This window comes from Antrostomus carolinensis, unplaced genomic scaffold (genome assembly GCF_000700745.2).
Source record: "Antrostomus carolinensis isolate BGI_N321 unplaced genomic scaffold, ASM70074v2 scaffold21401, whole genome shotgun sequence".
Taxonomy (NCBI): Eukaryota; Metazoa; Chordata; class Aves; order Caprimulgiformes; family Caprimulgidae; genus Antrostomus; species Antrostomus carolinensis.
Window position 1 is genome coordinate 23,427 of NW_010293772.1, and position 12,027 is coordinate 35,453.

The 12,027-nt window shown below is 38.6% G+C and overlaps 1 protein-coding gene across 1 annotated transcript in view; it reads left to right on the plus strand.

The window, feature by feature from the left end:
- The window catches only part of TMEM204 (transmembrane protein 204), a 27,907-nt gene extending 17,081 nt beyond the window's left edge, over positions 1 to 10,826 (plus strand). Inside the window, 2 exon segments of the mRNA XM_010177427.1 lie at positions 10,593 to 10,683; positions 10,685 to 10,826. Of these exon segments, the coding sequence (XP_010175729.1) occupies positions 10,593 to 10,683; positions 10,685 to 10,826 (233 nt within the window).
- Positions 10,827 to 12,027: the final 1,201 nt, after the last annotated feature.

Genomic DNA, 12,027 nt, shown 5'->3' on the forward strand with positions numbered 1-12,027 from the left:
GAATTTTACTCACTGACCATCTGCTGGATTTGGTAGACAGATTTGTCTGCAATCCAGCAAAGAAAGCTGAAGTCAATTCATAACATTGACTGCTATAAACAAAATTCCCATAGTAATTCTCATGGACACAGACTGTACACAGAAGTGAATGAGGAAAGGAGGAAATGGTTTTATCACAATTCCATATTGACAGCAGTGGCAACAAACTGTAAACATTTTGCAATAAGACCTTTCTTTGCTACATAAAATAAGTGACTCGGTATTCATTACACCAAGAATCCAATCCTATAAAATATCCATGCATGAATCTGTCATTAATGGAGTATAACATTCAGACTGTTACAAGATCTAACTAAAAATATATCATTATTATTAATGCAAATAACAAGTTATAATAAAGTAACATGATTTTATTTTTAACTTTAACTTTAAAAACTCAGAATATTTAGAACAGTGTAAACCTACTGAGGCCTCAGGTTTACACCACTGCAAGATCAGAATCTAGTCTAGCTCATTTAAATACACCAATAAACACCTACTAAGGAGTATGAACCTGAAATCCAAACAAGAGCAGGAGACTGCTGAGGTTCTCTAACTCTCAAAGCATCTGATTCAGCTTCCAGGCTCTGCAAGACCCTCAAGCATCAATCAGTGCTACCAAGAGACAGATCTATAGCCTTGCCATAACAAGACCTCCCTATAGCCTCTTCACATACACCATGGTCTTTGTAAGTCTGGATACCTTCTGGATAGATCTCCCTGATCATTGCTGTGATGCCCACTTTACTCTCACTCCCTCCCATCCTCCCTAAAACTCGACATGTCTGTTTTTCCCAGAGAGGAAATGCATTCTGGCCCTGTTTAGACATGTTGTTTCATTGACAAACAGCACAGTGGACAGCCATATGCCTTTCTTCTATCAAGGCTGCTAATTTTAGACTGGATTTTTTTTTTTTTTCCTGTGCTGGAGTCTGTTTTAAACACAGTCAGAGAGAGACTGAAGGGCGCCAGGATATCCCGACACAGGAGAAGGAAGTGCCTGCTATTACCTGTTATGCAAGCTGAACCTTGAAATCCCCAGTGCTGGGAGGGGAGAGGGGAGGAAAGCCAGAGTCAGAATGATTAACAAAACACTAATGAGAACAGCTAAAGAAGCTGTTGAATCAAGGAGTTCATCTGCCTGCCTGTGTTCAAAAGGTGTGAAGAGATGGATCTGGCAGCTCATGACAGTTACAAAGACAGATATTTCGCTATGTGAATCAAAGGTCTCCCATCTGCAGAAATAATGCAATGACTTTGGTGGCCATCCCTGCTCCTCCGCCTTTGCAGTTGTGCCACACTCTCCTTCACCATCATCAGATGGTTTTCTGCCTTGCAGTCAGTAGCATGATATTCATTTTACATGTCATTATCTTAGTGAAAGTTTTATGTTTAAACAAATTTCTTCCTGATATCCAGAACAACCAGCTGAAGTCTTCTGGAGTGTATACTTTCAAAAAAAGAGGGAAGGAGTCATCATGTCTGCCTAGTTTTCCAGGAAAGTGGTACATCAACTGCTGACTACCTGGGTAATCAAGGGTCTGCACTCACAGGACAGGCGGTTCAGAGTACAGCTTGCATTGAGAAAAGAGGTTATTTCCTCTTTCACAGAACCCAACGTGTGCTCTGTAATGTTGAGCCACTCAAACTGACCACAAAAATCAGCCCTGGCCACCAAATTCCCTGAATTGGGGTCAGGTGACAGCATTTTATACACCGTGGCTGAAATGTCTTTGGTATTAGACAAAACACATGCAAACTGTTAGCAAGTCCAGCATTTCTGTTGCTCTGGTGAAGGATTGCTGCTACATCTAGAGACCAAGACTGTAATGTCCTCCCCTTATTGAAGGGGAGGAAAGTGGCTACCCCTTATGCTATGAACCACAGGTAATACTCCGCCTCTGAGCCTCCACTCTGAGATGGCAAACTCTCATCTCCTTTCAAAGTAAAGCAGCAATATTAGGCAAAAACATCAGAACAGTGGATACAAAGCTAGTATTTAAAAGCACTTTGTCCATTTGAAACAGCCCAAGAGAAATCACTGTGAAGCTCTCCCATACTTCATTTTAAGGGTTAAAGCCAATGTACTTTAGGCCAAACACATTATTCGTGCAAGAGCAAACCATATTTAAGAATGTATTCTTGAGTACTGACTGGGTAATTTCTATTTATTACACTTGCAAATATGTTACTGAAAACACAAGGACCCACCTCCTGTTTTTTCAAAATCCAAGTGATTTAGAGAATTTTTCTGCAATTCCGTATCCTGTCAGTAATTTCAGAAAAAAATATCTTGAATCACGACCCCTCTAATTCAGACTTCTGTTTGATCTCTAACTTTCATCCTGGAATATGCCAACAAGTGCTGAAGAGAACCGCAATGGTCACCAGTAGAATGGAATCTAATATTATGGAGGAAGGATTGAGTATATGGCTCAGAATCATAAAGTCAATTTACAATTTTCTTATTTTTAGTCAGACTTTACTCACTGAAATATTATGTGTGGGTTTCATGGCAGTTTCCTTACGTCTGAACAAAAGTCCTTTTTGTTTTATTATCTTCCAAACTCTATCACAAGTTCAAATCAACCATCTCTGATACTATTAGAGCTTGTAATGACTCCAGGCTTCACCACTTTCTCACTTCTGCCACCTGCACAAGCATTTGACAGTCATTCAAAAAGGATGGACCTCTGACAGAAAATAAAGCCCCAGGAAGCAAAGAGGAAGGAAAGAAGAGAGGAAACAGCATTGCTCCTGGGACAGCAACGGGATTCACACAACTCCAAAGCTCTGCAACCTCACACCTCCCAGTTAACAGGAAAGTGAGTTGTTTGCTTTGGAAAAGGCATATGGTGAAAATGGAACCAGTGTTGTATGTGGAATTTTGTGTCAACGCTCGGAAGTTTCCCTCTAGAGGGTTTCAGGTTTTCAGGTTTTTTCCAAGGAACTGTTACAGTCTCAATGTGCTGAATGCAGGATGAACAACAGAGCTGACAGAAGAGCAGTTGGAAAGGGAAATCCATACTAATGGGACAGGGAATAAAGAGCACTCCAGAGAATATCAAACTACTACGAGCAGTAACCTGCCAGACTGGATCAGACCTTAAGAGACTTGACTCAAGTCTCCAATCTCGTACAACAGCCATTATCAGAGACTATGGAGTGAAATGTTAGAAACATAATGGGAAAAATCTGGGATAAAATATTCCTTACATTAGATCTCATCCGGGTTTCTGAAAGTCCAAGATTGGAATAAAGCTAAATCATAATAATTAATATTTGGGGAGTGACTTTTTACAAAGGCAGGCAGTGATAGAACAAGGGGTAATGCCTTGAAACTGGAAGAAGGCAGGTTTAGATTAGATATTAGGAAGAGATTCTTTGGTGTGAGGGTGGTGAGACACTGGCCCAGGATGGCCAGAGAAGCTGTGGCTGCTCCTCCCTTGAAGTGTTCAAGGCCAGGTTGGATAAGGCTTTGAGCAACCTGGTCTAGTGGAAGGTGTCCCTGCTGATGGCAGGGGGGTTGGGACTGGACGAGCTTTAATGTCCCTTCCAACCCAAACCATTCTATGATACTATGATAATATTCTTGACAATCCATTTTCAGCATTAAATTACTTTAATACATAATATCTTGAAGATTAAAAAGTTTTGTGTTCCTACTGAGCTTGTAATTTATAGCTAAATAAATTACAATCTCATCTCTCTTGAATTTCAAGCACTGAATTCCAGCTTTTCCTACTGTGTTTTTCTCCAGACTCCTAACACATCACAGGAAATCTGAGTTCACATGCGTTGTCATGTCTGTGCTATTAAAGCTAAACAAAAAAATTGTTAGATCATTTACATTCTCTCTTCTTTCTGGGTACTACAACTTTAGATTGGTTGATATCCAGAATATCTTAATGCAGAATAGACCAGCAAAGCAGCCACTGGAGAATATAGCTGAAGATATTAATGATAGCAATGTGATCCTGATTTCTGTATTACTTCCTTCCACCTTTTTCCTTCATGACACCCTCAATCCAGATCTGTTCTAAGATGAAATCTATGGAGCTGTAAACCTAATACTTCCTGAAAGGGAAGCAGATAAATGAGACACTGTAAATAACCTAAAAATCATAATGAAAAGAGAGAACTTGACTGCTTGATTTGTGCTAAATGTTTTCATTATTTCTCATTTTTTTTTCACTTCAGTGCCAAACTTGTGTGTTCTTTACATGGACTGCAAACCTCACAATGAAATAATCTTGTTTTCATACATTTGCTCTGTTTTCCTTCTCCTTCTTCTGGCAGCAGAAGTCATCCTATAGGACAAGCTGTAAAGAGGAGGATTATAGATTTTCTCTCAATATAGATTTTCTACCCGCCCAGAAAAAACATAATGTAGATTTCTTCAACTGCACTATCAAATGTACTAATAAAAAGGAGGAACATGAATCAAGGGCTGTCTGAAAAAAACCCAACCCTATCACAGAAGTAAAAAAGTGACTATAAGAGTTCTTTTAAAATGCTAAAAATCTGTAGTTGGCTTGCAGCCAGCAATAGTCAAACAGGAAATTCAGTATGCAGATCTGAAATGTAAGTTCAAAAAGTAACATTCTCCCAACCCACCCCCACTCACACAGTCAATACTGTCGCAACCAAAAGTCTTCCTAGTGAATTTGTTATCTGTTTCCTTCCCCAACGGAAAAGCCCCCCCATCCAGGCTTGTTTTGCTACAGATGGGAAACAACTAGAGATAAACAGCAGCTCTATAGGAAAATAAAGTACTTTACTAAAAATCCTGATGAGATTACTTAAAGATGTGGCCTCTGTGCAGACTGTAGACAATACACAATAAAATGTTCTGAAATTGATTGATATGCATAATGAAATTAATTCAGAGAAATTTAGCCATGCATCTAAAAGTCTTGTCATTGCTACAAAACAGAAATGAAGCCAAACCAAATGAAAATGTTTAATATTTTTGTAACTAAATTTAAAGAAATATTTGCCATCTGCAGCCCTCCTCAAACTGTATTATAAATTGAGATATAAAGACAACTGATGGCAACTAGAGCAATTTTCTGGTTATTTTTAGTAGAGATACCTATGTGAAATAGCCTGGGAAGCCAACTGTCTTCATCCAGGTATTTTACTGGAATATCAAAACTAAATTCAGACATTGTTGTTTAATGTTAAAAATATCTATCTAAAAATGTGAAGTCACCACAATTAGTTTTAGTCATGGACACAGAAGCTATTCTTAGTACAAAGTTAATTTTTAGAGGTTTCAAATAGAGAGACAAATTCTGCGTTGGTATATTTACATTAACAACAGAGTTATACCCATATTACACAACCGTCAGTAGAAGTAGAATTCCAGCACTATTTTTCCTACACTAAATTCTCACAAAAGTGATATGCTAATTGGATATTTAACAACATTCAAAGGCAACAAATTAAAGTGTTGTCAAAGATTGCTTAATGTTAATAACACTCACGGTGGAGGCAGCAAGGAAAACAGGAGATACCAGTATCATGAAAATACACTGCTTTAGCTATGTTAGCAAAAATAAAGCATTAGCCAAACTTCAGTTTAATTCTCTTTCCTTACAGAAGCTGAGTATTTTTGCATCACTACACTAGGATTTGTAACCAAATAGTACACATGTATTTATTTGTAAGGTTTCATTCAAACTAGGAAGACACTACCCCTCAGATACATCCATAGAACAAAGGAATAATAAGAAAAAATAATTTAAAAGAAAAAAGCTACTTTCCCTAAGAAAGAGGAACCACTGAAGGAGAAGAGCCAGGCTGGTACGAATAAGTGAATCAAATGTGTCTGCCCAGTCATGTAGAGAACAGACTTGCTGCTAAATGTTCCATCTCAATTCTTGGCTGGTGTACAATGAGACCCCTGTAAGGGCAAGGAAAATGTAAGTAGCACATTGGAACACTTTGCTTCAAGAAGTCTAATGTGGATTAAGTTATTACAGACAAAATCTCTCCAAGCAAACTTTGGAGGTTTTCACACAACATCTTTACAAAAGCAGCATTCATCAAAATTTAAATATCATCCTATGCAAACTCAGTCTTTTTGAATCAATATGATTTCTTCACCCTTTGCTCTTGATATCCTACATTTATAAATCCAATATTGTGGTCATGCTAATATGAAATAAGAATGCTGGAAAATAACGTTCACAGTGACATTTTTATTCCGGAGCTCACTTAACTGAATTGTGGAAACTCTCTACAGTAACATGCTTCCAACTCTCCCACCTCAGTCATGTTTTTCTCTCTTCTTAAATGTCAGTTCCTGTCCAGCCTGCAGCAACGTATTCTAAACAGATCCTACATTTTTCACTTAAGAGCTCCAGTGACTCGCTCCTGCTATCTGCCAAGATGGGGAGCTCTCAAACCCAACCCAGTATCTCCCAGTTCCCCCCTGCTCAGACACCAGCACAGAACTGTAAGAGAAAAAGGCTCTTGCATGACTGGCTCCTCCTCTGATCACGGTTCAGGCAAAGGGCCTGCGAAGGGAAATGGTCTTGCTAGCATAAATAGTTTTATTTTGGGACCTGTAAGCACTAAAGCCTTAGTGCTTTTTCATGGTGGATATTTTCTCCATTGGAAGGAAGGGAGCTCATGAAAGTGGCTGGTCTAGCATGGAGATATGTAGCCTTTTAGGACAGTATTTGGCTGTCAGTGATACATAAGCAAGAAAGAAAAAGCTAAGTAAATTAATTAAGAGCTGAGTATTTGTAAAAAAGTTTAAATATTACAAATATTCCTACACCATTTACTTAGTTCTACTGTGCCATAAAGGAATGAGTATAGACCACTGCTGCTAAGAATGGGACAAAACTCACGCCCAGCTCTGACATGTACCAGGAACCCAGCAGGTCTGCACAAGCAGACCTGACTTGCAGTGAGGAAACTAGAAGTGTGAATCATTCATTACTTCTCTAAGCTAGAGATAATGGTAGAGTAAATACCCGTAAACCTGCAGCTGCAAAGCACCAGTCACAATCCAATAACTGGAAATTAAGCTGCAAGACGTGACATAGCATCAGGGTCACTCTATGAAACTGGTGCTCCTGAACTTAGCTCCCTCTGCCAGGAGAGCCTCAAACAATTAATGCAAGTTAAAGCAGACTGTTGTTAATATTTATAACTGTCCCTTAGAGGGACTTGTAACTAGCCACTTGTACAAACAGCTTAGGTTCAAAGTTCTCCCTGCTTAAGGTTTTATGATTTGCTTCACACTTTTTAAAAATTTACTTCATGCTTTTTTGATTCCCTGTGAAAGTGTATGTGAAGTAGAAAAGAGTTGTGAAAGGAAAACTGACTACACACAGCTTTGTCACGTGCCAGACTTGCCAGATCTCTTGATTTGTACCTCAATATCCTCCTTCCTGCAAATTTTAAACCATAAGAAGCAGGTCCACAACTTGACTGCAGGACGTGCAAGCAACCTCCCTTTCTCTCAATTTCCTACCTTTATGAGAAAATTGGTATCTATCAACCTTTGAAAAGTGGACTGCAACCTGTGGAAGAGCAAAGCACTACCAGTGTTTATCTGTATTATAAGACCTAAAGACCTCAAACATAGACATAGAGATATAAATTCTCTATAAGCACATTACAACTAGCACACCCTGCTCCCAAAGGCCTGAAACACAAAACAAAACACAGGAGAAAAGAAGTTTTATCATCTTGGTTCCACAGATGGGGAATCGAGTAACCTCAGAGGAGAGTTTTAAAAAACTGATGTATTCCTCAGCACAGGATCTGATCCTCCCCCTCCACCATGTTTCTCAGGACAAACTGAACTCGGAGAATTCTGACACTGGAAATGAGGGAAAACTATTTTGTTTCCCAGCCCTGCTGCGATCTTCTTGTATGCTGTTACTGCTAACAATAAAGAAATAGATAAAAGTCATATAAGACAGATAACATCAAACAGCAAAGTCACAAGAATTCAAGAGCAATTCAAGGAAACATCACAGAAAAGGAGCACAATTAATTGTGGCTTCAGGGACAAAACTAGTGTTCTGTGAATGCTGAAAAAACACATGCAAACTTCAGTGAGGATTTTGAATGCACAAGGAGAGAACATTTCCACTTTCATGTGGTGATGAGCTAAGCATATGAATATACAGAAAAATTAACTCCTTCAAAGACAGACGATTTGCCTTCAACAGGCCATCCAAGAATGTAGATAATATCTGCCTGGCTTCAAGAGACCAGGATTTTAAAAAGCATGCTTAATCTGATATAAGGTGTATCATCCAACAGCAATTACTGAAAAAAATGAAGGTTTAAGCTTAATTTGTCAAAAACACAACTTCACAATTTTTCTACCTCAACTGTAACTCAGTATTTTTTTTTTGGAACAGGAGTTGAGAAGCAACTTTCAAACCTGTATACTTTGAAATAATGCTAGATGACCACCTATATATTGGGATACCATCTCCAACTTGGCTCACATTAAAATGCCATCCTAGGCAAGGCTGCAGGCTCAACCTGAGAGCATCAGCAAACAATTCTTACATAGATCAGCGATTTCTGCAGCTGTTAAGTCAATGTGCTCCATGTGGCCACGTTTTTCCCAGATAAAACTTGTTCATTTATAGCTAAGCTGAACCATTAAATAACTAACATAGACTTACTGACAAAATAAAGGAGTTATTAATTGCTGTCCTTATAACTGAGTCAACAGCCTAAAGTCCATCTGGAGTATGTTAAATTTTTTTCACAGCACAGGCTACTGCAGAGCGGCAAAAGAGTAGGAAAGAGCTACTCCTTCTGTAAGAACCTATTTCCTCCTCATATATCCTTAGGAAGAGATGCCTCATTTCAAACCCTCTCTGGTACATGCCATCTGTGGTACAGTGCCACTTCGGGAGAAGGTGTAGAAGGAACTGAGTTACAAACCACCTTCTAGGTAGACCCAAGAGAACTGAGGATGTTCTGAACATGTTCTGAATTCACTGCTTGTTTTATTGGGGGGGGAATTCAGCCTTCACGTTATTGACTCTTAGAATAGTAAAACTGTCACGTCTGCTTAAGTAGTGAGGCTTTTTTCTCCTATTTGTATTTCATTTCCCTCCTCTCTTTTTTTATCTGTAAATTTGTGTCTTTTCCATCTTCACTACATTACTAGTACGTGCTCTTTTAATGGAAAATCAAGGAACAGAGCCAGGCGTCACACCATTTCAGAGCATTATCGTGCGTCTGTGGGAACAGTGTTTGCAAGTGGTGTGGCTAACTGAGAAAACAGCATGCAGCCACTGGGACTTACTTGCTCTTGACTTGTCCTCGCCCATTAAATTAGGAAGATGGTATCTAGAAATCCTCTGGCAGTTTATGTGCCTTTGTTTATTCTAGTCTTCCTTCATGAAGGGGTCCTTTTGTCAATGAAATTTCTTGTGTTACAGTGCTAGTGAAGGAAGTGTGTAGGAGAATAAAGAGAAAAGCTTTTTTCAGTCAGTGAGGCATATTTGCCTCTCTGTATGTTTCTTTCAATCTAATCACATATATAAATTACTTCTTTTAAAAAGCTGAAAAGCAGTTTTATTTGAGAATAGGGACAGGAAGAGGGACTAATACAATAAACAGAGGGTAGAAAAGTAATTCTGTGCTTATTGATGCATTCTTCAGGGAAAGGGCAGTCTTAGTAACATAAAAAAGTAGGAGTCAAGGAATACAGATTCTGCCTCTTGTTCTAATACAGACCTCCTGCATGACTGGAAAAGTCACCCCACCTTATCTCTGAAATAGCATTACTACTATTTATCAGTGGTGTCTGCCAAAAAGAATGTGGAATTTTATTTTTTTTTTTTGCAAATCACATTGTGACATCTGGATGGCAATGCTAGACAAGTGCATTGTCATTACTCTAATATTATTTGTCTTTTAGGGAACTTACTAGCGCTTAAGGTTAGGAAGGAAGTGGAAATCTTGCCTTTGGTACCTTTTAGAGGCATGATATTACTCCTGCCTCATAACACTTTCCCAGCATAGAAAAAGTAGAACCATAAAGTCCCATTTATTTCACTTTCCCTTTTTTTAAGCTTCTGTACATTTTTTTTGTTATTTTGGTAAGCTATTTAGCTATTCATCACCTTTACAGTTTACAATGGTGGCCTGCCTTAAACATTTTAAAATTTCAGAATAAGTGTACCATATTCTGAATAAAAGATTTTCATTATTATTATAATTAATATACCAGTTTTCTGTGTTGGCAATGGGAATACAAAAGAGGACATCTGTGTGAGACAAGAGGATGGGCAAAAAACACAACATGAAATATAGCTAAGTGCAAGTAAGAAATTTAAATCAGAGTGAACAGATTTAAACCTAACACTGAGACTCCATTTCAGGCACCCATTCTTTGCACATATCATCATGCCCAAATATGCCTTCAAGAACATATACAGCACATCATAATAGGAATGGAAAGACTTTATAGATTCATGAATGTTGCCATTGAATGGCACCTTTCCACTACAGAAATTCAAAATAACTCATTAGAAATAATTCTCATATTCTTCCAGGTTTTGTTCTGGTTATCGGATTGGTGACTTTCTACCGCATCGGCCCATACACCAACCTCTCTTGGTCTTGCTATCTGAACATTGGAGCCTGTCCGGGCACCCGCCATTCTCATATGGAACATCCTTCATAGACGTGAGGACTGCATGGCACCCCGGGTCATTGTCATTAGCCGTACCCTGACTGCTCGGTTTCGCCGTGGCCTGGAAAATGATTATGTTGAGTCACCGTGTTGAAAGAGTGGACTTGAAAGGGGAGAGATCTCCAAGGAGATCTACATTGGAGTTGTTTTCTATAATATATGCTATAATTTAAAACTAAGGGTTGAAAGACATCACAACGCTCACTCTTGTGGGCAGATGCCCTCAATTATTATTTGGATGGGCTCCATCTATATACATATGTATAAAACACATAATTTTATATATATTATATTATATTATATTATATTGCCCTTTCCCTCTGCTGTACAGCACAGAATGTTGGATTGTCAGAATCCTGACAAAGCATCACAACTACATGTCGGCAGGGTCAGCTGTAGCAAGCACAGAGTGAATGCAATGAGAATATAGAAAAGAGGCAGCCAAACACATCTTCTCTGTCTGCATAAAGTTATCCTGCTCCCTAATAATAATGTAAAAAGCTATAGGACACCAGTGATAATAGCTTTGGAGTTAACAGGCGATCTGAGATAGCAGAAAACTCACTATAGAATAAGTGATGATTTTAAATGCTGTTTAAGTTTCATGAATTTTTAGTCCTTCCATCCACCCCTCTTCAAGGAGCTTCTCATAAACTCCAAAAACTGCTGCCCAGCCACAGCACAGCCCAGACAGTAAAGAGCAAAAGCAACTCTAGACATTCTAATTACAAAATAAGGGAATGCAGAAGAATTAAATTGTATTTTTTCAGAGACTATCCTGAGATGACAGTTTGGATTTATCCTATCTGTAAACAGACACACCATTAAAAATGAAAAGAGTACGCAGCTAGAACAGGCCACACACGTTGCAGTAAGATCTCCTTCACTGTTACAACGAGAGCAAATATCTACAGAAAAAAGTTACCTGGACTCCCTAATAATCACAGGTACCATTAACTTACATTATTGGAAATGATTATTAAGAACAGGTATTTCAGCTGAATTAATGTATTTTCTTCCCAGCTTGCTTTAACATTTGCTGGGATGTTTTCAGATTAGAGCGCTCTGTCAGGACACCCAGCTCTGCCCAGTAATGTTCCGAGGCACATAACACAGTGAATATTGGAGAATATAACTGCCACTCAAACACCCAAACTGGAGAATAAGACATATACACAGGACTTAAGCATGAAATTTAAAAAAGACCTGCCTGGTAACTTAACATGGTAATGAAATGAAAATTAGTACCTTTGGAATTAGGCATAATGTTTATAAACCTGACCCTGAGAGGCACA